The sequence below is a fragment of the Artemia sp. Qi Xiang Cuo genome, chromosome 8 (genome assembly GCF_049724085.1).
Source record: "Artemia sp. Qi Xiang Cuo chromosome 8, ASM4972408v1, whole genome shotgun sequence".
Taxonomy (NCBI): Eukaryota; Metazoa; Arthropoda; class Branchiopoda; order Anostraca; family Artemiidae; genus Artemia; species Artemia sp. Qi Xiang Cuo.
In genome coordinates, this window is record NC_142801.1 from 62609143 (window position 1) to 62632065 (window position 22923).

At 35.3% G+C, this 22923-nt stretch overlaps 1 protein-coding gene across 1 annotated transcript in view; it reads right to left on the reverse strand.

The window, feature by feature from the left end:
* Positions 1–22923, reverse strand: part of LOC148949676 (serine/threonine-protein kinase 40-like) — a 111223-nt gene that overhangs the window by 48006 nt on the left and 40294 nt on the right. Inside the window, exons 6-9 of the mRNA XM_089092754.1 lie at positions 22244–22427; positions 20568–20697; positions 13355–13514; positions 11441–11548 (exon numbers count right to left, since the gene is read on the reverse strand). Of these exons, the coding sequence (XP_088948880.1) occupies positions 11441–11548; positions 13355–13514; positions 20568–20697; positions 22244–22427 (582 nt within the window). The remainder of the gene's footprint in view (positions 1–11440; positions 11549–13354; positions 13515–20567; positions 20698–22243; positions 22428–22923) is intronic.

The window sequence follows — 22923 nt, forward strand, 5'->3', positions numbered from 1 at the left end:
TGAGCCCTTTTTGAAGTTTCTACGACAAAGCATTCTATAAGAACCTTGTATCCCCCCAGGGCATAACTTACAACTCTTGCCCCGAGGGCTGTGGGGAGAGTGTCCTCCTCAAAAACATAATTTCTATCTGGAAATCAACTAAGTTGACCAAAATGGCTATCTCAAAATTTTTATTGGATGTGTTTGGGGAAATGGTGGGCGTGGAAGGGGTGTTAGTTGCCTTCCAATCACTTTCGACTATTAAAAAGGGCACAAACTACTCCAACTTCCGATCAAATGAGCCTTTTTCGAAGTTTCTACGACAACTCCTTCGATACGAAGTGCCCTGGTATAAAACCGAAAAAAAATAATAAGTAATACATTGTGCCAACATCGTTCTTTAGTTATAGCACTGCCTAAGTAAAGAACAATTTTTGGGGGATTTTAACAAAAAAATTTTACATTAAGGAACGATCTGCAACCCATTGTAACTGAAGTATTATAAGAAATCATTATATAGATGATGTCACATAAAGAATCGATATAGTTCATTATAAATACTGATTATGTAAGTTTCATCTGTATCAGGGTTTTTACATTAAGGAACGAACTGTACCCCATATATACTGAGGTAAAAAAAGGACTCATTATATAGCTGATTATTTTAATTATTTTCCTTAAGAAATCATCATAAGTAAAATTTTCCTTACCGGGAATCAAACTCGAACCAAATGGGTGAGAGCCAGCTATCCTGACCAATAGACTATGTGCAATATATTTAAATATTTCTTTAATGAAGTTTACGTTGAAGAAAAAATTATGGACTTAGTTAGCTGCCTGATTCTTTGAGGATCGTCTCTTACTATTCCAAAGAAGAAAAAGCCATAGGCTTTTTCCTGTTTGTAATCAGGTTTCTGTATAAGTGATATACATCCGAGTGTCAGTGATAGTTACAATATACATTAAAGAACTAATAATTACAATAAGGAACAAACTGCCATTTTTTTATTACTTCACTTTTATTACTTCAGCTCATAATAACTGAAGTAATAAAAGAAATCATTAGATACATGCTTATTTTAATTATATTCCTTAAGAAATCATCAAAAGTAAAAATTTCACATACTGGGAATCGAAAACGAGCCAACTGGGTGAGAGCCAGCTATCCCAACCACTAGACCAAGTAGGATATATTAAAATTTCTTATTAATGAAGTTTATGCTAAAGAACAAATTATGGACTTATCCGGGTTTATAATAAGGAACAAACTCTAGCCTATAATAACTAAAATATTAAAATAAATAATCAGAGGCAACGCTATAGCGTTGCCTATAGTAAAGGCCATACGGCTCCAATGTTTTATATTATTTTTTTCCAAAGGCACTTCATATCAAAGGGGTCGTCGTAGAAACTTCAAAAGGTGCTCATTCGATTGGAAATCGAGAGCTCTAGTGCCCTTTTTAATAGTCGAAAGTGATTGGAGGGCAACTAACCCCCTACCCCCCACGCCCATCATTCCCCCAAACACATCCAATCAAAATTTTTGAGATAACCATTTTGTTCAGCGTAGTTGACTTCCAGACAGAAAATGTGTTTTTGAGGAAGACATTCCCCCACAACCCTCAGGGCAAGGGTTTTAAGTTATGCCCTGGGGGCATATAAGAACGATGTTGGCACAATGTATTATTTATTATTTTTTCCTTTAGAGCAGGGCACTTCGTATCGAAGAAGTTGTCGTGGAAACTTCAAAAACGGCTCATTCAATTGGAAATTGGAGTGGCTTGTGCCCTATTTAATAGTCGAAAGTGATTGAAAGGCAAATAACACTCCTTCCAGGCCCACCATTTCCCCAAACACATCCAATCAAAATTTTGAGATAGCCATTTTGTTCAGCGTAGTTGATTTCCAGATAGAAATTATGTTTTTGAGGAGGACACTCCCCCACAGCCTTCAGATTAAGGGTTGTAAGTTATGCCCTGGGGGCATATAACGTTTTTATAGAAGGCGTTGTCGTAGAAACTTCAAAAAAGGGTTCTTCGATTGGAAATTCAAGGGGCTAGTGCCCTTTTAAATAGTCGAAAGTGATTGGAGGGCAACTAACCCCCCTCTCAAGCCTACCTTTTCCCCAATCCAATCAAAATTTTGAGATAGCCATTTTATTCAACGTAGTTTTAGGTTCTGGATATTAGGTCTTTGAGGGTGACAACCCCCCCTCACAGCCCTCAGGGCAAGGGCTGTAAGTTATGCCCTGGGGGCATATAAGGTTTCGTATAGACAGCGTTGTCGTAGAAACTTCAGAAAGGGCTCATTCGATTGGAAGTTTAAATGGCTGGTTCCCTTTTTAATAGTCGAAAGGTATTCTAAGGCAACTGACACCCCTTCCACGCCCAACATTTCCCCGAGTCTTCTAACAGAAATTAATTAAAACAAACTTTTTCCACAAAATAAGTTATTCAAAAAAATAAAGAACTCCATTAAACCAAAAATGAATAAAAATAGAATCAAATAATCTATCAAGCATACAACTACCACAAATCAGTAACAATAAATAAATGAAACCCAAAAGAGTCCCGCCCCCCACACTCCCCCCACAGTCTTCAGGGGCAAGGGTTATAAGTTATGCCCTGGGGGCATATATGGTTCTTACGGAAGGAATGCTCGCATAAACTTCAGTGAGGGTTCATTTGATTGGAAATTGAAAGTTCCATTTCACTTTTTAAGCGTCTAAAGATATTGGAGGGTACCCAGCTTCCCCCCCCCCCAAAAAAAAACGCTTTTTTCCCAAATGCATCCAATAAAAATTTTAAGATAGCTATTTTGTTAAAAATAGTTCAAAGAAAATATAACAAAAATTCCAGTGTCGACACAACCCCCCAGGGCCCGGGCGCAGGCGTTGTAAGTTATGCCCTGGGGGAATATATGGGTCTTATGGAAGGGATGCTCGTATTAACTTCAAAGAGGGCTCATATGATGGGAAATCGAAAGTTCGAGTTCACATTTTAAGAGTCAAAAGAGATTGGAGGGCACCAAGCCCCCCCCTCCGCCACGACCTTTTTCCTCAAATCAATCCCAAAAGAACTTTGAAATAGTTTTTTTAAATAGCTATAAGACCAAATAAAGAAAAATCTAGGGTAGACAGATTCCCCAAGGGACCGAGGATAGGCGTTGTAAGTTATGTCCTGGGAGAATATATGTTCTTATGGAGAGGATACGCGTAAAATCTTCAGAGAGTGCTCATTTGATTGGAAATTGAAATTTCTAGTTCAGTTTTTTAGAGTCAAAAGAGATTGGAGGGCAAATAGCCCCCCCACGCCCCTGTTTTCCCGAATGCATCCAATAAAAATTTTGAGATAGCCATTAAGTTAAAAATTGCTCAAATCAGATAACAAAACTCAGGTGTCGTCACAACTCCTCAGGGCCCAAGGGCAGGCGTTGTAAGTTAAACCCTGGGGCATATATGGTTCGTATGAAAGGGATGCTCGTACAAACTTCAGATAGGGCTCATTTGATTGGAAATTGAAAGTTCGAGCTCACTTTTTAATAGTCAAAAGAGATCTGAGGGCAGTTAGCCCCCCCACCTTCTTTTTCAAAACCCATCTGACGAAAACTTTAGGATAGACATTTTGTTAAAAATAGTTCAAAGGTCGGATAAGAAAAATCCGGTGTCAATACAACCCCCCAGGGCCCAGGGGAAGGCGTTCTAACTTCATAGAATGCTCATTTGATTGGAAATTGAAAGCTCTAGTACACTTTTTAAGAGACAAAAGAGTTAAAGGCAACTAGCCCCCCCCCCCACGCTCTTTTTTCCCCAAACCTATCCGCTATAAATTTTGAGATAGCCAGTTTTTTGGAAATTGTTCAAAAACTGGATAACAAAAACCCCCCCAGGGCCCGGGGGTAAGGTACTGCAAGTGTTATCCAGTGAGCGTATATAGTTCTTATGAAAGATTAACTCGCATAGACTAGAAGGAGGATTTACTTGCGTAGAAATTGAAGACCCTAGATCACATTCCAAGAGCCAATAGATATCCGACGGCCCCTAGCCCCCCCCAATACACCCTTTTTTCCCCATGTCCATCCGATAAAATTTTTATAATAGCCATTTCATTAAAAATAGTTCATAGGTCAGATAAGAAAAATTCCTGTGTCGACGCAACCCGCCAGGGCCCGGAGTTAGGGGTTCTGAGTAATGCTCTAGGAGCATATATAGTTCTTATGGAAGGGATGCTCGTATATACTTCGAAGAGGGCTCATTTGACTGGAAATTGAAAGTTCTTGTTCCCTTTTTAAGAGTCAAAAGAGACCGGAGGGCAACTATTCCCCTCCCTCCTCCACGCCCTATATGCACCATATAAAAATTTTGAGATAGATATTTTGTTAAAAATAGTTCAAAGTTCTGATAACAAAAAACTGCGGTGTCGACACAGCCCCCCAGAGCCCGAAGGTAGGCGTTGTAAGTTATGCCCTGGGAGCATATATGGTTGTTATGGAAGGAATGCTCGTATAAACTTCCTAGAGGGCTCATTTGATTGCAAATTGAAAGTTGTAATTCACTTTTTAAGAGTCAACAGTGATTGGAGGGCAGCTAGCCTCCCTCCACACTCCATTTCTTTTTCTCCCAGAGGCACTTCATATAGAAGGGGTCGTCGTATAAACTTCCAAGGGGGCTCATTCGATTTGAAATCGAGAGTTCTAGTGACCTTTTTAAGAGTGGAAAGTGATCGGAGGGCAACTGGCCCCCAAGCCCTTTTTCCCAAATACATCTGATAAAAATTTGAGGCATCTACTTTGTTAAAAATAGTTTACAAGTCATATAGAAAAAACTTTTATACATAAGACCATTTCGTTGAAATTAGTTCAAATAACAGATAAAAAAACTCCTGTGTCGACACTCCCCCCAGGGTCCGGGGCAGGCGTTGTAAGTATTGCTCTGGGGGCATATATGGTTCTTATGGAAGGTATGCTCGTATAAACTTCGGAGGGCTCATATGATTGGAAATTGAAAGTTCTCGTTCACTTTTTAAGGGTCAAAAGCGATCGGAGGGCAACTAGCCCCCCTCTCCACACTCTATTTTCCTCAAACTCATCCGATAAGAACTTTGAGAAAGCCATTTTTTCAAAATAGTTCAAAGGTTAGATAATAAAAATTCCGGTGTCGACAGATCACCCCCAGGGCCCGGGGGCAGGCATTGTAAGTTATGTCCTGGGGCCTTATGTGGTTCTTATGAAAGGGATGCTCGTTTAAACTTCAGAGGGGGCTCATTTGATTGGAAATTGAAAGTTCTAGTTCAATTTTCAAGAGTCAAAAGATATTCGAGGGCAACTAGCCCCCCCCACCCACCCTTTTTTCCCAAAGCCCATCCGACAAAATTTTTATAATAGCCATTTCATTAAAAATAGTTCAAAGGTCAGATAAGAAAAATTCCTGTGTCGACGCGACCCGCCAGGGCCCGGAGGTAGACGTTCTGAGTAATGCTCTAGGAGCATATTTAGTTCTTATGGAAGGGATGCTCGCATAAATTTCGAAGAGGGCTAATGGAAAGTTATTGTTCACTTTTTAAGGGTAAAAAGAGATCGGGGGGTAACTATCCCCCCCCCTGTACGTTAAAAAGGCATCAAAGACCGGTTTTGAGTTAATCATTATGTTAAAGATATTCTGAAGGCCAGATAACAAAAACTCTGGTGTTAGCAAGGCATACCAGGGTCTGGGGGTCGTTCTTGTAATTTGTATCTGGGGGGCATATCCTGGGGCCGTATGTGGTTCTTATGAAAAGGATACTCGTATAAACTTCAGAGAGGGTTCATTTGAATGGAAATTAAAAGTTGTAGTTCATTTTCTCAAAGTGAAAAAAGATCAGAGGGCAACTAGACCCTCCCGCCCTCCACGCCTTTGGGTTTATTGGATGGATAAACCAATCCAATAAAAATTTGAGATGACCATTTTGTCAATAATAGTTCAACCATCAGATATTAAAACTCCAGGGTCGACACAACCCCCCAGGGACACGCGTTGTAAGTTATACTCTGAGGATATATATGGTTCTTATAGAAGGAATACTCGTATAAACTTCAGAGAGGGCTCATTTGATTGAAAACAGAAAGTTCTAGTTCACTTTTAAAGAGTCAAAAGAGACCGAAGCTTAATTATTCCCCTCACACCCTTTTTCCCCAACCCTATCCGATAAAAATTTTGAGATAGTAATTTTATTAAAAATAGTTCAAACATCAGATAATAAAAACTCCGAGGTTGACACAAACTCATTTTTCACTCTGATATTGTTACTTTGATACCAGTTTTGATACTTTGATGAATATTTGATTTTTTTTTTAAGTTGGATTTTGAATAAGGAATATTTAAAAACTTCAAATTTCTGGCAATCAAAAACTAACAAAAATTAATTAAAAAAAAAACTTTCAGAAAAATAATTTTTTCAAAGAAAAGTAAAGGCCATTTTAAAATTAAGCTCAGCAGATAAAAATACCTTTTAAAATTAAAATTCAAAACGACCAGAAATTAAATATACAATCATAGCAAAAACATACGACAAGTAATAATATAAATGAATAAATGGATCTTAAAGCGAGTAATGCTTAGATTAAATATGAAAATCAAGCTTAAAACGAAAAAAATATTTTCCTATTGAAGCATAAATGAAACTTAAAACGAACAGAAATTAAATAAACAATCATTGCATACAGACATACAATAGATATTAATGTAAATTAATAAATAAAACTTAAAACGAGTGAAACCTAAATTGAATATGCAAATCAAGCTTGAAACGAACAAAAATCACTACAAACAAGAGTTTGGGTATAACCTCCTTCTCTCACTGTAAAAGTCTAAAACCTGAACAGTGTTGGGAAAAATGCGACTTGAACAGTGTTGGAAAGTATAAACAAACATCAAACTGAATATTTGATGTATAATGATATTAATTGCTGAAAGACCCATCAGTTCAAGAATTTATTTCACTGTAATTTTATTTTTATTTTCAATGCTGTAAGAACTGGAAAAGAAAATATTTGTAATATAATTCGTTTTCAGTTAAGCGCCAATGACGCAGTAGGCTTTTGGTTTTTATTTACAGTTAGGAAAGGAGGCAGTATCCAAACACTTGTTTGTAGGTAAACTAAGTTCGTCTTCAAAAACCTTAAAAAGATCTAGTAGATAAACCCAAGTATTTGATTTATAATGATATTAACCTATGAAAGTTCGTCACTTCAAATTTTTAATATGATTTTAATGTTTATCTTCAACATTATGTACAAAAGAAAATATTTGTCATAAAATTGGTTTTCAGCAAAGCGCCAATGACGCAGTAGGTTTTAGACTTTTACAGTGAGAGAAGGAGGTCATACCCAAACTCTTGCTGGCAGTGATTTTTGTTCGTTTCAAGCTTGATTTGCATATTCAGTTTAAGTTTCACTCGTTTTAAAGTTTTAAACTACGTTGAACAAACATTCAACTGCATTGAACAAAATGGATATCTCAACATTATGATTGGATGTGTTTGGGAAAATGGTGAGCGTGAGAGGAGGGTTAGCTGCCCTCCAATCACTTTCGACTATTAAAAAGGGCACAAGCCCTGTCAATTTCAAATCAAATGAGCCCCTTTTGAAGTTTCTACGACAACACTTTCTATAAAAACCTTATGTGCCCCCAGGGCATAACGTACAACCCTTGCGCTGAGGGTTCTAAGGGGGTTCTCATCCTCAAAGACCTAATTTCCAAAACTTACGACTGCGTTGAACCAAATGGATATCTCAAAATTTTGATTGCATGTGTTCGGGGAAACGGTGGGCGTGAGAGGGGGGGGGGGTTAGTTGCTCTCCAATCACTTTCAACTATTAAAAAGGGCACTAGTCATTTCAATTTCCAATTGAATGAGCGCTTTTTGAAGTTTTTAAGACAACGCTTTATATAAAAACCTTATATGCCCCCAGGGTATAAATTTCAACCCTTGCCCTTGGGACTGTGGGGGGGAGTGTCCTCCTCAATGACCTAATTTCCAGAACTTTCAACTACGTTGAACAAAATGGCTATCTCAAAATTTTAATTAGACATGTTTTGGGAAATGGTGGGTGTGAGAGGGGGGGTTAGTTGCCCTTCAATCGCTTTCGACTATTAAAAAGGGCACTAGCCCTTTGAATTTCCAATTGAATAAGCCCTTTTTGAAGTTTCTACGACAACGCTTTCAATAAAAAGCTTATATACCCCCAGGGTATAAATTACAACCCTTGACCTGAGGGCTGTGGGGGGGGGGTGTCCTCTTCAAAGACATACTTTCGTGATCTTTCATTTACGTTGAACAAAATGGTATTTTTTTTTACAAAATCTCAAAACTTTGATTGGATGTGTTTGGGGAAATGGTGGGCGTAGAAGGGGTGTTAGTTGCCTTCCAATCACTTTCGACTATTAAAAAGGGCACAAGGCATTCCAATTTCCAACCGAATGAGCCCTTTCCGAAGTGCCCTGGTCTAAGACCGATCAAAAAAATAATACTAAATAATACATTGTGCCAACATCGGTCTTTACTTTGCGCTGCCTATGATTAACGAATTTATTATCATGTCTTATATGTATTTTATTTTTCATAAGTTTCCGATGGTACAACGGTAAGCATACTAGTGGTTAGGATAGCTGGCAATCATCAAGATAGGCAATAAAAATGCAGTTTTTAGTGGAATTTCCATAATAAAGTATTTTATTTTAATAAAACTTTGTTTTTTAATTAAAAAAGGCACTAGAAGTTTTAATTTCCGTTCAAATGAGCCCTCTCGCGACATTCTAGGACCACTGGTTCGATATGATCACCCCCTGGGGAAAAGACTAAACAAACAAACCAATGAACACGCATCCGTGATCTTTCTTTTGGCAAAAAATACAAAATTCCACATTTACAGTAAAGCCTCTACAGTAAGGTTCTCTGATACGCTGAATTTGATGGTATGATTTTCATTAAGATTCTATATATTTTAGGGTGTGTTTCCCCCTTTTTTCAAAAATCAGGCAAATTTTCGTAACTTTTGAAGGGTAAGACTAAAAGTAATGAAACTTATATATTTAAAATCAGCATGAAAAGCGAATTCTTTTGATGTTTCTATTGGCATCAAAATTCCTTTTTTAGAGTTTCGGTTCCTATTAAGTCGGGTCGTCTCTTCAGTTCGTTACCAGGAGCTGTTTGATTAATATATCAATAGTATATTAATTATTCAATATATATATATATATATATATATATATATATATATATATATATATATATATATATATATATATATATATATATATATATATATATATATATATATATATATATATATATATATATATATATATATATATATATATATATATATATATATATATATATATATATATATATATATATATATATATATATAATTCTGAAGATGATAAATGTGATCCTGGTGAACTAAAACTTTTTGAAAGGTGACAAATTTAGAAACTGGTGTTGGCATTTAGAATAGTGACTTAATCCCTTTTCTAGCAACACTAATAAAAAAAAAACAGCAGAAAGAAATGAGGACATGCGTCATACGGCTTTTACGTACCAAGGACAGTGACAATTTGATTGCTCGAACTGGTTAATTGGGAACTTACATAACCACATATATCTTAAAGAATGAGGAAAAATCAGAAACTAAATTTTTATGGAAAGATTTTTATGCAAATTTATGCGGTAATTGGCAGTGGCGGGCGCCAAGTTGAAAAAAAAGAAACGTGGTTGACATTTCATTGGTGACGTTTCATAGTTTCTGAAAAGTATCTAAAATCTATCATAAATACTTACTTGTCTCATTCCTATAAGAGCAGATTATATAGCAATTACAGGGAATTCGGGTAATAGTCGTAATTTTTTAGGGGAGGTTCGGAGATCACACACAATGCCTGGCATATTGTAAAATACATAAAAGCTTAAAAGGCTGAAAACTTTGAGCTCAAAGGCCGAAATCAAAATTGAGAAAAAATGGCGCACTTTTGAAAAACCAAAAGACTGGAAGGATGAATTTAAAGTGTAGAAAAAAGAAAAAAAAAGAAAAAAAATTTATAAAACACAACACTTTAAAACTTTACTTAGCTTAACGGGATATGTGTAATTAAGCTAAAACCATACGACATCTTTAGCATAAACCTTAGCCGAATAAGAAAAAGACTTATCTTCAAGAAGTTTTTTCTTACAATAAACTCACCACATGGATTAAAGAACTCGCAAAGTAAAAATTTCTTAGATAATATAAAAATTTAAAAAGAAATATTGGGAAACAAAACGTACACAAAGCAATTTCCCTGGAAATTTTTTCAAACGTTCCTCAACTGTTAACAATGCCCTAAAATTGCTTAAATACTCCATGAACCCTATGAATAAAAGAGTGCACCTCGTTTAAGCTTTTTATTATAAACAAAAATTAAAGTGGAATAAAAAAGCGGAGGAAAAAAGAATAAAGGGAAATAGATATGGAAAGGAGGAATAAAAGAACACGCCTCGTTTACACTTTTTATTATAAAAGAATAAAAAAGGACTAAAAAGAGTGCGGATGAAAAAAGAATAAAGGAAAATAGAAAAGGAAAAGAGGAATAAAAGACCACGCCTCGTTTAAACTTTCTATTTAAAAAAAATTAACATGGAATAAAAAGAGCGGGAGGAAAGAGGAATAAATGGAAATAGAAATAAGGAATAAAAGAATAGGCCTCATTTAAGCTTTTTATTATAAAAAATGGAATTAAAAGAGCACGGAGGAAAGAGGAATAAAAGGAAATGGGAATAGAAAAGAGGAATAAAAGAGCGCGTCTCGTTTATACTTTTTATTAAAAAAAAAATGAAAATGGAATAAAAGAGTGCAGAGGAAAGAGGAATAAAAAGATACGGAAATGGAAAAAAGGAATAAAAGAGCACACCTCGTTTAAACTTTTTATTTCCAAAAGAATGAAAATGGAATAAAAAGAGCACAGAGGAAAGAGAAATAAAAGAAAATGGAAAAAAGGAATAAAAGAGTAGGCCACATTTAAACTTTTTATTATAAAAAAAATAAAAATGGAATAAAAGAGTGCGGAGGAAAGAGGAATAAAAGGAAATAGAAATAGAAAAGGGGAATAAAAGAGCACGCCTCGTTTAAACTTTTTATTTCCAAACCATTCCCTGGTGGCTTTTCTTCAACTGCTATTTAATGCAAAAACTTCTAAAAAAATCCACAAAAATATAGATTAAAGAGCTTGCTATGAAAAGAGTTATAGAATAGAAAGAAACGAATTACAGAGAAGAAAGAAATAAAAGAAAAGAAGTATTATGGAAAAATACTAAAAGAAAGGAAAAAAACAAAGAATCAAGACGTACACGTGTTAAACATAAGTACACAAGCCCTGCGGATTAAGAAGTTTGAACAAAATTGATTTTTCTATCTTATAGAAGTAAAACTAAAAATAAGTTAAACATACATCTAATAATTCTCCGGTGAAATTTTCAAAAGGTTCTTCTTCAACCGCCTTTTCTGCATCTTTTACCAGCATCAATTCCTCCTCTGAAGTCTCCAAGTCGGGCACTACCTAAAATATCTAAAATTAAACATTTTGATAAAGAAATAAAATTAAATCCAAAAAACAAATCATCTTCAAATTTTCTAAAAATAAAAAGAATTTCCTTTTATCCGTAAGAATTAAAATTTTTAAGGGCTAAAGTCAAGGGAGTGGGGCCTTGGCATAGACATTCGGCGCCAAACAAGTTATAGAAAATATCATGATTAACCCGCATTTTCCTCTTTATTTCAAATAAATGCCATGACCCCCTAAGTTTTATTTTTTACTTAATATGACAACTGCTGCAGCAGTTGAGAGCAAAACAGTTGAAAAGGGGATCAATTAGAATTATGGCGCATCGAGGCTGGATGTCACAACAAATACACCCTAGCCTCACTTATAAATTGAATGTTAGATTATTTCATAATCAACCTATATCAAATTGTTTTTTATTAGTTTTTACGCCACTGGTTGATACTTGATCGGACTACCGAAAATAATGACTCAAAATTGTTTAAAAGGGTCTACAACCCTGTTTACAACCCTGCTGTATTATTAGGGATTGCAGTAGAGGGGTGTGGTGCCTGACGTTTTTTTAATCCCAAAGTGGTCCAGATGATGTCAGGAGTGGATCTGGACTCTCTTGTGCCCTAGGCTAAAAATTGATTACCATCCCCCCCCCCCCCTGTTTCTCACCAAAGTTTCAGGCCAAACTTTTTACAAAATTTTCACTTATTAAGTAAATTATTTTCAGTCTATTAATTAATTAATATTTGATTTCCTTATTCATTCTAACTTATTATTTTAATTATTTAATTTTTATTACTTTAATTATCATTATTAATTATGTTCTAATTTTTTTTATTATTTAATTAATAACAATTTATCAATTATTTTCATTCATTAACTGTGCCCTCTACTTTATTTTAATTAAAATTAGGTTTCAAAATTATAAAATGATTACAACCGTTAGATTATTAATTTGACATTTTGCTGCCTTAAACTTTCTGCACCAGGGGCAAGTGCCCCCTCTGTAGCCCCCCTAAAACCATCTCTGGGTGTTGTATTTGTCTTTAAGTCCTCTAAGGGATTAATACGCTAATCTTAGAGAAGTATCAACTGGTACTTCTCAACTTTTATTTATCGTCATGGAAAGGCAGTGTGGTCTTCGAAATTATCTAAATACCACCTGGGGTGGCTACTAATTACACTAATTACTAATTACAGCTTTTATTTAAAAATCGTTTCCATTGGTCTGTTTTTCCATTAGCTTGTCATTCTATGAGTTTCCACATCATTTCTTATATATCCTTACATCATTCACTAATTTTGTAGCTTTGTTTAGAAATTTTTTGGAACGAGATAGTAGAATAAAGAGAGATGACGAGATAGAGAAATAAATATGAAAATAAACCATAGTTACCGCTGTCCATAAAAATAACCTTTACGGTGTTTATAACAAAGTTGGATAGATCCAAATGACTCACCCTCAAAAAAATAATGGAGGAAAAACGGATCCCTTTTTTGACCCCTCCCCAAGAAAAACGCTAACAAAATCTCGTCAAAAATTGTTATAAAAATTCTAGGCTACCAATCTTTCAAGCAATAAAGAAGTTCAAATTGTAGACAGGCAAACCTAACCATTTATAATCACAAAGTATCCCTCCCCCAGAAACGCATAAAAGCATAAACAGCGTTGACAGCCATATAACCAGGATATGCCTCCCAAAGAATTTGTTTTCGGGAAACCGTGAAAACTCCGAGATTTTAGGGAGAAAGAAACTGAAATATCACCCCCCCCCCTTCCGTGCATGTACCTATATACTGAAATAATACCTGATAAAGCATTGCTTCCATTGATGTTGACAATTTTCGCCACGATAGAATCACCGACCATGTCTTTTCCTTGGCTTGACCTGCGGTTAGGCGGTAGCACGGATCATAAGTCAAAAGGCCACGAACCAAATCGCACGCATTCTCAGATACGTTACTTTCACTGAAAAGAAATCAAACAAATTTAACGCAGTCAATTTATGGATGGTCAGGGTAAGCTCAGGTACTGTAAAAACTGCACGATGATTGCAGTATGGAATGTATCTGCCATATGTTGTAATCGTAGACGTAATGCAATACTACTACTGGAAATTCACCCCAGCACCAAATGCAAAAGGCTACCAGAGATGAACCCACTCCCCCTTTCACTCCAACTTTTCAGAGCCTCATTATCTTGCTTCCTTTCATGAAGTTCTATCCTGCGTTAAATCTGTTATTATAACTTCTTCTTACCCCTTCGGGGATGCCCTACTTTTTGTTTAACGTCAACTATATTGCAAAAAAGCGCAGTTTTATAACCTTCCATCACACATTAGTAAAACACAATCAAACCATATCAATTTTTTTTCATTATTCCCCTAGAAAGTGGGATCAAACCACAAAGTTACGAACATTCTAGACTCTTTTTTCTTGAATCTTCTCCTCTTTTTTCTAGACTTGGGCATGGGTGGAAGGATAGAGTACTTATGGGTTTGGAATATGGAGTATGTGCATATACCTAAGGATAAACTTATTTGCATATGACCCTAGATAAATTACTGGTCCTGCTCGGGATTTACATATTTCGATGAGACTAGTTTTTCTCCTAGACTGGGATGTGGATGGGTGGGTATAAAACATGGAGCATTAGTATATACCCCAAGGCAAATTTTTATGAATTTGTCCCTGGGCTAATTTATGATCCCCCTCAGGATTTACGAGGATTTCGAGTGGTTAGCGCGCGAGGCTTACAATCCTGAGGATAGGAGGTCGAGTCCTGGTGTCACTGTTTTTTTGGTTCAGTCGAGGGTCAATTGTGTGACTTTGTAGGCTCAGCCAGAGTCAACCCAGCTTTAAATGGAGACCAGGAGAAACCTGGAGCAAAAACACGAGAAGCGTCGGGTGAATTGCCCCCAAATACGCATTGCCCTCTCGATCGAAGACTTTCAGAATTTTTTTCAGGATTTTTTATCAAAGAAGAAGAAGTTTTTTTCAGGATTTACGAATTCTGATGAGGTTTTTCTTTTAGACTATGATGTTGATGGATGGATGGAATATGTATGGAATATAATAAGGAGTATGTGCATATACCCAGGACAAATTTATGTGAATATGTTCCTAGGCAAATTTATCATCTTCTCATCATTTAATCATCCTTTTAGACTAGAAGATGGATGGACGGACGGAGTATATACGAGTGTGGAATATGTTTACATTCCTCCAGGCGAATTTATGTTGATATGTGATTTATACATATTCATGTGAATTAACATATTTTAGTTACTTGATTTTCTTATAGGCTTCCGAAAATGGTAAATTCTATCTCATCCATTCCTTATAATAATTCAGGTTTGTGCATCTAACATTTCCACGGAAAACAGCTTGGTAGCTTAACATATATGCTTACTAAAATCTGATAGCTGGTAGAAGACGAAAATATAAAGAATTACGCTTAAAAAACATTCATCGGTATTTTCAAGTGAAAAAAACAAAGGAAATCTTCTAGCATCGAATTTTAACTTATCAATCATAAAAAACCGGATTTGTTTGTGTTTGATTATGTGTTAAACTGTGCTTAGGTGTTTCTTTAGGTAAGGAGGATGTCCTCCTTACCTCCTTACACATTAAAAACGTAAAAGAAGTAAAAAAAGAACCATTTTCCTTCCCTCTCTGAAAAAAAAGAAAGTCAGTTGGCAATGATCCAACAATTAATGCCAGCGAACTGAACGAATCGTAAATACTGAGCGATTCGTGCCAAGAGTAATGGAATCTTTAAAAAACGGATTTTTTATACTGACCCATCCTATTCCGAGGATGTCCGCTCATGTTCCGAGGAATATGAGCGATATGGCTTTTAAATTAAAGCGAACTTGGAGGAATATTAACGTCTCTTCACGATCTTCGTCTCTCTGTTTCTTCAGTACAGTATAAGATTTGATTCAAGGTGTATTCAGCAGTTACATTTGATAATATGTATTTTTAACGTATGGCATCAGTTATGTTGGCTTATTTATGGCAGCCATGAAACGGAATTTGGAAAGGAAAATGAAAGAACTGTTTTTGTTGAAGGAATTCAAAATCTAATGCAGTGGCAAAGTTTTTTTTTCAGGACTGTGAATGAAACCAAAGGACATACCTCACACTTTTTTTTCAGAAATGACTTGGAAATTGAAAAAAATTTATTTAGTTGTTGTTGGAGGTAGGGTCCACAAATACCACCCGCATTGAAAGGAAGGAGACATAGGTAGGTGAAAAGGACTGGAGGTTAAATCAACTTAAAGACCTCAAATCGCCCCTAAACTGGAAAATAACTGAAGCTACTAAAGAACTTAAAGAAGCAATTGAGTTTTTATTTTTAAAGTAAAAATTAGGTAAAACTATCGTGAAACTAAATTGTCTATCCTTTACTACTACTAAAAACTCAACGCAGTACTAAGCCGCCAGAGGCCAGAACAGCTACGCACGCTCCTCCTCCATTCCAACCTATTCAAAGCTTCTCTCTTTACACCCTCCCAGGAAGTTCGCATTTCCTTTACATCTTACTTTATGACGTCCTCCCACCCCAGACGAGGACAAACTGCTTTCCTTGTATCCCAACGCGGTTGGCCGTAAAGAACAACCTTCGGCGATCTATCATTCTTCATCCGCGCAACTTGCCGTAGCCATCTCAACCTTTATTTTCTTGTACCCCTAGAAAGCGGTATTGTACCACATTGTTGGTATTGCCAATAGTTTGAAAAACGGTCAGTCAGTCGGGTACCCAGAACAATCCTTAATCAATTTCTCTGGAAAACATATAGCAAATCTTCATCCACTTTTTGGAGCGCCCATGCTTCAGAGCCATATTTGACCGTTTTCATCACTGTAGCTTCTATACCTAGCACTAATCACTTTAATGTCTTTGTCTGGTATACCGTAAAAGGATAAAACCTTTACTAAAGCTCTTCTATCAACACAATCGAACGCCTGCTCATAATCTATAAAACTGATGATCAGGTGTTTGACAGCTCAGGCACTTCTCAATTATTCACCTAAGAGTGAAATTTGGTCGACACATTCTCTACCTTTTCTAAAACCGCACTGTACTTCTCTTAAAACTTTGTGAACGATATCTCTCAGTTTCAAAAGTATCATATTACTGAGTAATTTAATACCTACAGAGAACAGACTAATGACTCGATAATTACCGCACTCGCTTTTATCACCTCTCTTATGAAGTGGCTTAATAAAAATGTTCCTAAAATCTTTAGGTACTCCCTCTTTTTAAAAAATCAAATTTTTATTTTTCAGTAGCTTGTTTCTAACTTCAGATCCATCACACTAAGGAAACACTTTTACCACACAATCACCACCTGCCTCCTTATTATTTTTTAATCCTGTTATTATTGTTGCTGGATATCACTCACAAAATAGATATTCCTTCACCTCGAAAGTATTACAAACTTTTTCATTTTCCTCTATATATTTTCCTGCAACTCTATCTCGGCTTAGCAAATTCTCAAAACGTTCTACCCATCTCTCTTTAACTGTTTCTTTGTAACTAATTATAATCCAGATCCTATCTTTAACTGGGTCAGATCCGAATTGACCACTCGCTGTCAATTTATTGTAACGCCAGTGCAATATTTTACTAATATGCCGTCTAGCTGCTTCTTCCAGATCTTCAGCAATTTTATCCATGGTCTCCACTTCAGACCTCCTTAATTCATATTTTAATGCTTTTTCCACTTTCTTTACATTCTTTTTGTTTTCATATCATTTATCACTCAGATAATTCTTGTACAAATCCCTTATCCTTTCTGTTAATCATAAAGCTTTTTCATTAATATTCTTAGCTGCAGTCCTGGCCTTCTTCCTTAAGACACCTTCAGCAACTTCACAAATTGTTTTTCTAAAATTATTCCAACCATCTTCCACATTATCAAATTTTAAACTCTCAAGTTTAGTATTCAGCTGTTCCTGGAAAGTTTCTCTCAAATTATCTATCCTTTAGAAGCCTTTAATTATAAAATATCCTTTTTTGTTTAAGCAGTTTAAAATCTGGCGCCGTTGCAAAGTTTTGCAAAGTTCCTGAAACCAAAGGACGTAACTCACACTTTTTTCTTCAGAAATGGGTTGGATATTGAGAAAGATTTCTTTAGTTGTTGTTCGAGGTCAGGCCCACAAATACCACTGTATTAAAAAGAAGGGGACATAGGTAGGTGAAAACGAGTAGAGGTTAAATCTTGGGGGAAATGCCCTGCCTTAATTCCAACTTAAAGACCTCAAAATCATCCCTAAACTGGAAAATAATTAAAGTTACTAAAGAACTTAGCAAAATTGTCGCTACACTAAATTGTCTATTGGAAATTAATTATCTAACTAAATAAAATAAATAAACTAAATAAATTATCAGAAATTAATTTTGTTCTCTTACTTTGGGGTATTTATCCTTAGGGAACAACCCTCTAGATAAGACCCGCATAAATCCAACATCAATCAAGTTCTTAATTTTTGAATGTATAAAAAGTGGATAAAATCGATAGTATCTGAGCGACTGAACTCCTCTTGTGTAGTTACGAGTGACCTGATTGAATTTCGTTCCTAGTTCATTCGAACTAAACAAACACCTCCAAAATCTGTAAACGTTATTTCTAAACTCCTTAATCTAAAATGTTCATTACTCAACTTATCCCTTGTGGATTGAACCTCTGAGCATTTTTGAAGGAAACATTTGAATTATAATTTTGTCCCTTTATTATTATTATTTATTAAAAGAACAAATCTGTACAAACACAAGACTTTTCATTTATTTTTCGCATATAAAATGAACGAATAAAATATATTTTTCGTTGTCTTGAGCATAATGCATAGCAAAAGAGCAAAAATTCTAACATTATTAACTAACTAACAGTTATTCTAATTAACAGTTATGTTAGAATTCTAACATAACTGTTTTCCTACGTAATTTTTCGTTGTTTATTTTTGTAGGATCTTAAAAAGTTAGATCTTCACCGAGACTTACGACTAATAAGAGACTCCCATTGGCTTTTCCCATTGGTTGACAAAGTTATATCTATAAGATTCCCATCGTTTGACAATATTATATTTATAAAACTCCTAATGGTTGACAACCTTATATTTACAAGACTCCCATTGTTTGACAATGAACGATATATCGTTCATTGTTACGATATATCGATATACAATGTTACGATATACAATGAACGATATATCGTTCAATATATAATACATTTATATATTGACGATATATCGTCAATTCTAAATGTATGGTGACTTCAAGAACGTACATCATCTACCAAAACAACTAAAAAGAATACAATCAAACATACATTTTGTTTAATGGTTGTTCCCTTGCGTGGGTGACAGATCCATAGCTAAGGGGGAGAGAGGGTGTTTTAAGGTGGGGAGGGGGAGTTCCAAGGTGTCACCGCCACGTGTCAACGCCTTTGAAAATTTATCTTCGAAATTTAGCTTGTGTTTCCGCATTTGTCGGCATGCTGGACGATTTTGTCGATAAATTCTTTGAATCCCTTCTCCAAATTTAAAACTTTAGCTTTCGGAATCCAAGTGAAGTATTGAGGCTGTTCATAGGTGTGTAACAGACCAGGAAGAAACACATGAGTATAAATATGGGCAGAGAATGGAGGGTTTAAACTTAAGGTAAGGTTTTTTTTTCGGAGGAGGAGAATTTATGGGCAAATTATATCGGTATCGTATCGGTACGCTACCGATATATCGGTATCAGACCCAAAAATCCATATCGATCGGGCCCTAGTTGATAATCTTATATTTATCATTTAAATTAAGTCTCTTTCCCACAGGGGATAATCACCATAATTTTTTGATTTAAGCTCCAGAGATGGGCCATTAAGAGTGCCTCAAAGATTCCAAATCCAGGATTTTTTCGGGAGGATGGGGGAGGGGCAAAGGCATTTTTGTTTCAGGGGGGGGGGGGTACCAAAGTACGTTTTTGTTAGGCGTGAGGTTTTTTAAGCTGCATTTTTAAGACCAATGTACGAGTCAGGTTACAAACGCTGGGGAAAAGGGTTTAAGGGAATGAAGCCTTTCTCTAGGGGACTTTGGGGGTTACAAGAACTTGTTAATAAATATTATACACTAATTTAGTAGTTCATGATACCTAGGTGTTTATGCTGTTGTCTTTAGGAAAACTTTTCCTAAAAAGTGGAAAGTAGAAAGAAGCAGAAAATCTAACCTCGGAAAAAAATATGATTTTTAACCCCCTTCCTCCGGCAAGGTTGTTATATATATCTGTTTATATATTTATATATGTTATATATTTTTGTCAGATTTTCTGCAATGTAAGTATAACCGAAAATTTTCGTACTTATTTTATATGTTTTATTACGCCAAAAGTGAATCACTGTGTCAATAGGTAAGTTGATAGTTAAGTCGGAATAAGAGAATCTGCAAAACAACTCCTACGCGTCGTAGCTTATAAGTTATTGCTTGTTGTATAAATAGTTTACAAAATAAGCTATAATAAAATAAGCTATAAAAATAAGGTATTAATTACATAAGTCACAATATACGTATAATAATGTGTTAAAAGTAATTATTCGGTGAAAAAAAAACTGTTTTCTTATTTTAGTAATATGCAAAGAGAAGCACTTGAACAAGGCAATTTGGCTTTACCGACCCATCCAATGAAACACCTCATAGCACGTCTTAACTTATAACTTATTAATGTGTTATATAAAAAAAGTAAGTTATAAAAAATAAGTTACAAGAAATCAATTACTAATTACCTAAGTCAAAATATATGTACAATAATATGTTAAAGGTAATTATTCGGTAAAAAAGGTAATTATTCGGTAAAAAGGGTAATTATTCGGTAAAATAAGGTAATTATTCGGTAAAAAAGGTAATTATTCGGTATTCGGTATATTGTTTTCCTACAGGTATTACTTAAATAAGCCAAAAAATATATATACTATTATTTTGTACGCAATATGCCAAAGTGAATAAGTGTGTCAATAAGTAAGTTGATAGCTACCTCGGAATGACATAATCTGCAGCTCTAATTTTCCGGAACAGCTCTTGTGGGGCGGATTCGCAGAATGGAAACTGACCAAACAGCATTGTATACAAAACGACCCCTAACGCCCACATATCCGACGGCTTTCCTGAAATAAAGAAAAACAATTGAAAAGAACCTACAACCGAATGTATATGTATAAATGTTTACCTACATAAACATAAACATTTACTCATATTTACAACCTACACAAACATTTATTCATATTTTTTTATCACTCCGCATTATTCCAATGCCTTCTTAATTATTAGTTTTCATTTTGACTTGTTTTTGTGTTTTTGGAAAAGAAATGCGGGTTCTTTCGATGCGTGTTCTAGGAAAAAAATCTAGAGAGCCTTCAGCAGGTTCCCTGATCTGTATATGATTCATAAGCGGTAAATTTCTTGTATTAAAGATATTTTGACGAACGGCCTAAAAACAAAAGAAAAATGAGAGAAAAACTTTAAACACTAAAAAAAGTCCTAGGAGTATAAAAAACTGTCCTAGAATCCTTGGTAAACAGAATACCAAAAAATCTACTCGTTGAATTTTATAGAAAATAAACCCCTAAAAGCACAGGCAAATATTTTTTTTTTTTTTTTTTTTTTTTTTTTTACATGGTAGAAAGAATATACGAGAAAGAACAATTTTTATTAGATTTCACAACCACCAAATTTTAGACCTTTTGCAACTCAAAACCTTCTATAATGTTGCTTTTGTCATTTGCGTATAATTATTTAAATACTAATACTATTTAATTAAGAATGGGGACAAGGCCGTACCCAGGATTTTATTCGGAGGGTGTTTTACTAAAAAAAAAATTGGGGGGGGGGAGGAGGGGGGGTTAACACAAAAAAAAACAGAAACCGCATACAAAATTTTTTTATATCCATCTTTATTACGTTTTTACGAGTCAGACAAACATTTCGGGGGGGGGGGGGGCTTCACACCAGAGTAGCAAAATATAGAAATTTCCTTAATGACCACCGTAGCAAATACTTATATTGATTAGCAGAGCATACTTAGAATTAAATAATATATAAATAATTATATATGATATATGCATAATATATAAATAATAATAATAAATAATAATAATATATAAATAATAATAAATAATTATTTAAATACTACTTAAATACTAAAAATAGCTTCGGTTTTAGCTCCTGGCTCAAGTGTCCTCAATTCTTGACTGCCAACCCTCAACCCTTGTGTTTGTACTTGATTATAGATAATCGTACAGTTTGTTTTTTGTTAAGTGTAACTTACGGGTACTCTAGTACCCATGTATTAAGTACCTTAAATACATTTGGTACTACTTTAGTACCATTTGTATTTCGGATTTACAACCAAATTTATTAAATCAAATGTCTTACATATCAGATTACCGACTTGTTAATCTTTACAACCAAAAAACAGAAGAAGAGCTGTTGAACCATCAACTACATGTTCAAGATCTTCTCAAGCAATGTTGTCTCAGGTGAGATAATGTCTTTTTAAAAGCCAAGCAAACTAATTCCCAAGATTATCAGCTGCGGTAGCGGTTAGTCCACAGAACAGACAAGGATTCACCAGAGACAGCATTGCTTCACAGGATAATAAACAACCGATCAAATTATAACTATGTTCAGAAAGGGAAATATAAAGAAGCTTACCTTTGTATGGTTTTGCACTTAAAATATCTGGGGACACGTAGGCTGGTGAGCCCCTTTTGTCCATTAGGAGTTCCCTGTCGCTTGCTAAGTGTTTCCCTAAGCAAAAGTTCATAATTGTAACTTCTTTTGAACGACAATCAAAGATCAAATTTCCAAGCTTAATATCCCGGTGAACAATATTTTTCTAAAAAAAAGGAGACAAATCGAAATCTAAAGAAAAAATTGAAGTAAAAAAATCACACCCACGCTATGCAAATAAAAGAAGGAAAAGCACTTAGTTGAATCACCCCAACTCACGACCAAAAATACAACACCGGCACCTCAACCTAGTCCGCTAAAAGCAGAACGCTTAACATTGTCAATTCATCATAGGCTACTCAATACAGAAAGCTCAGCAAAGACAGCGTAACCCAGTCAACTCCAAACAGGAAATTCAGCTCTCGAAACAAATAAATCAACAACTCGACCCAGTCAGCTCAACACAGGGCAATCAATATTGACAACTCAAACCAGTTAAGGCAAGTCTGGATTTTAGAGAGAGGAGGGAATGTCTGGAGTTGTTTCCTAGTTTTCACGAAAACTGCACCAAAGCCGGCGGGTGGAACCCCCCTCCCCATTACCTCTGGATCCACCATTGAGGTATGTACAAGGTATACTAAGTTAAGTATAAGGTATACATA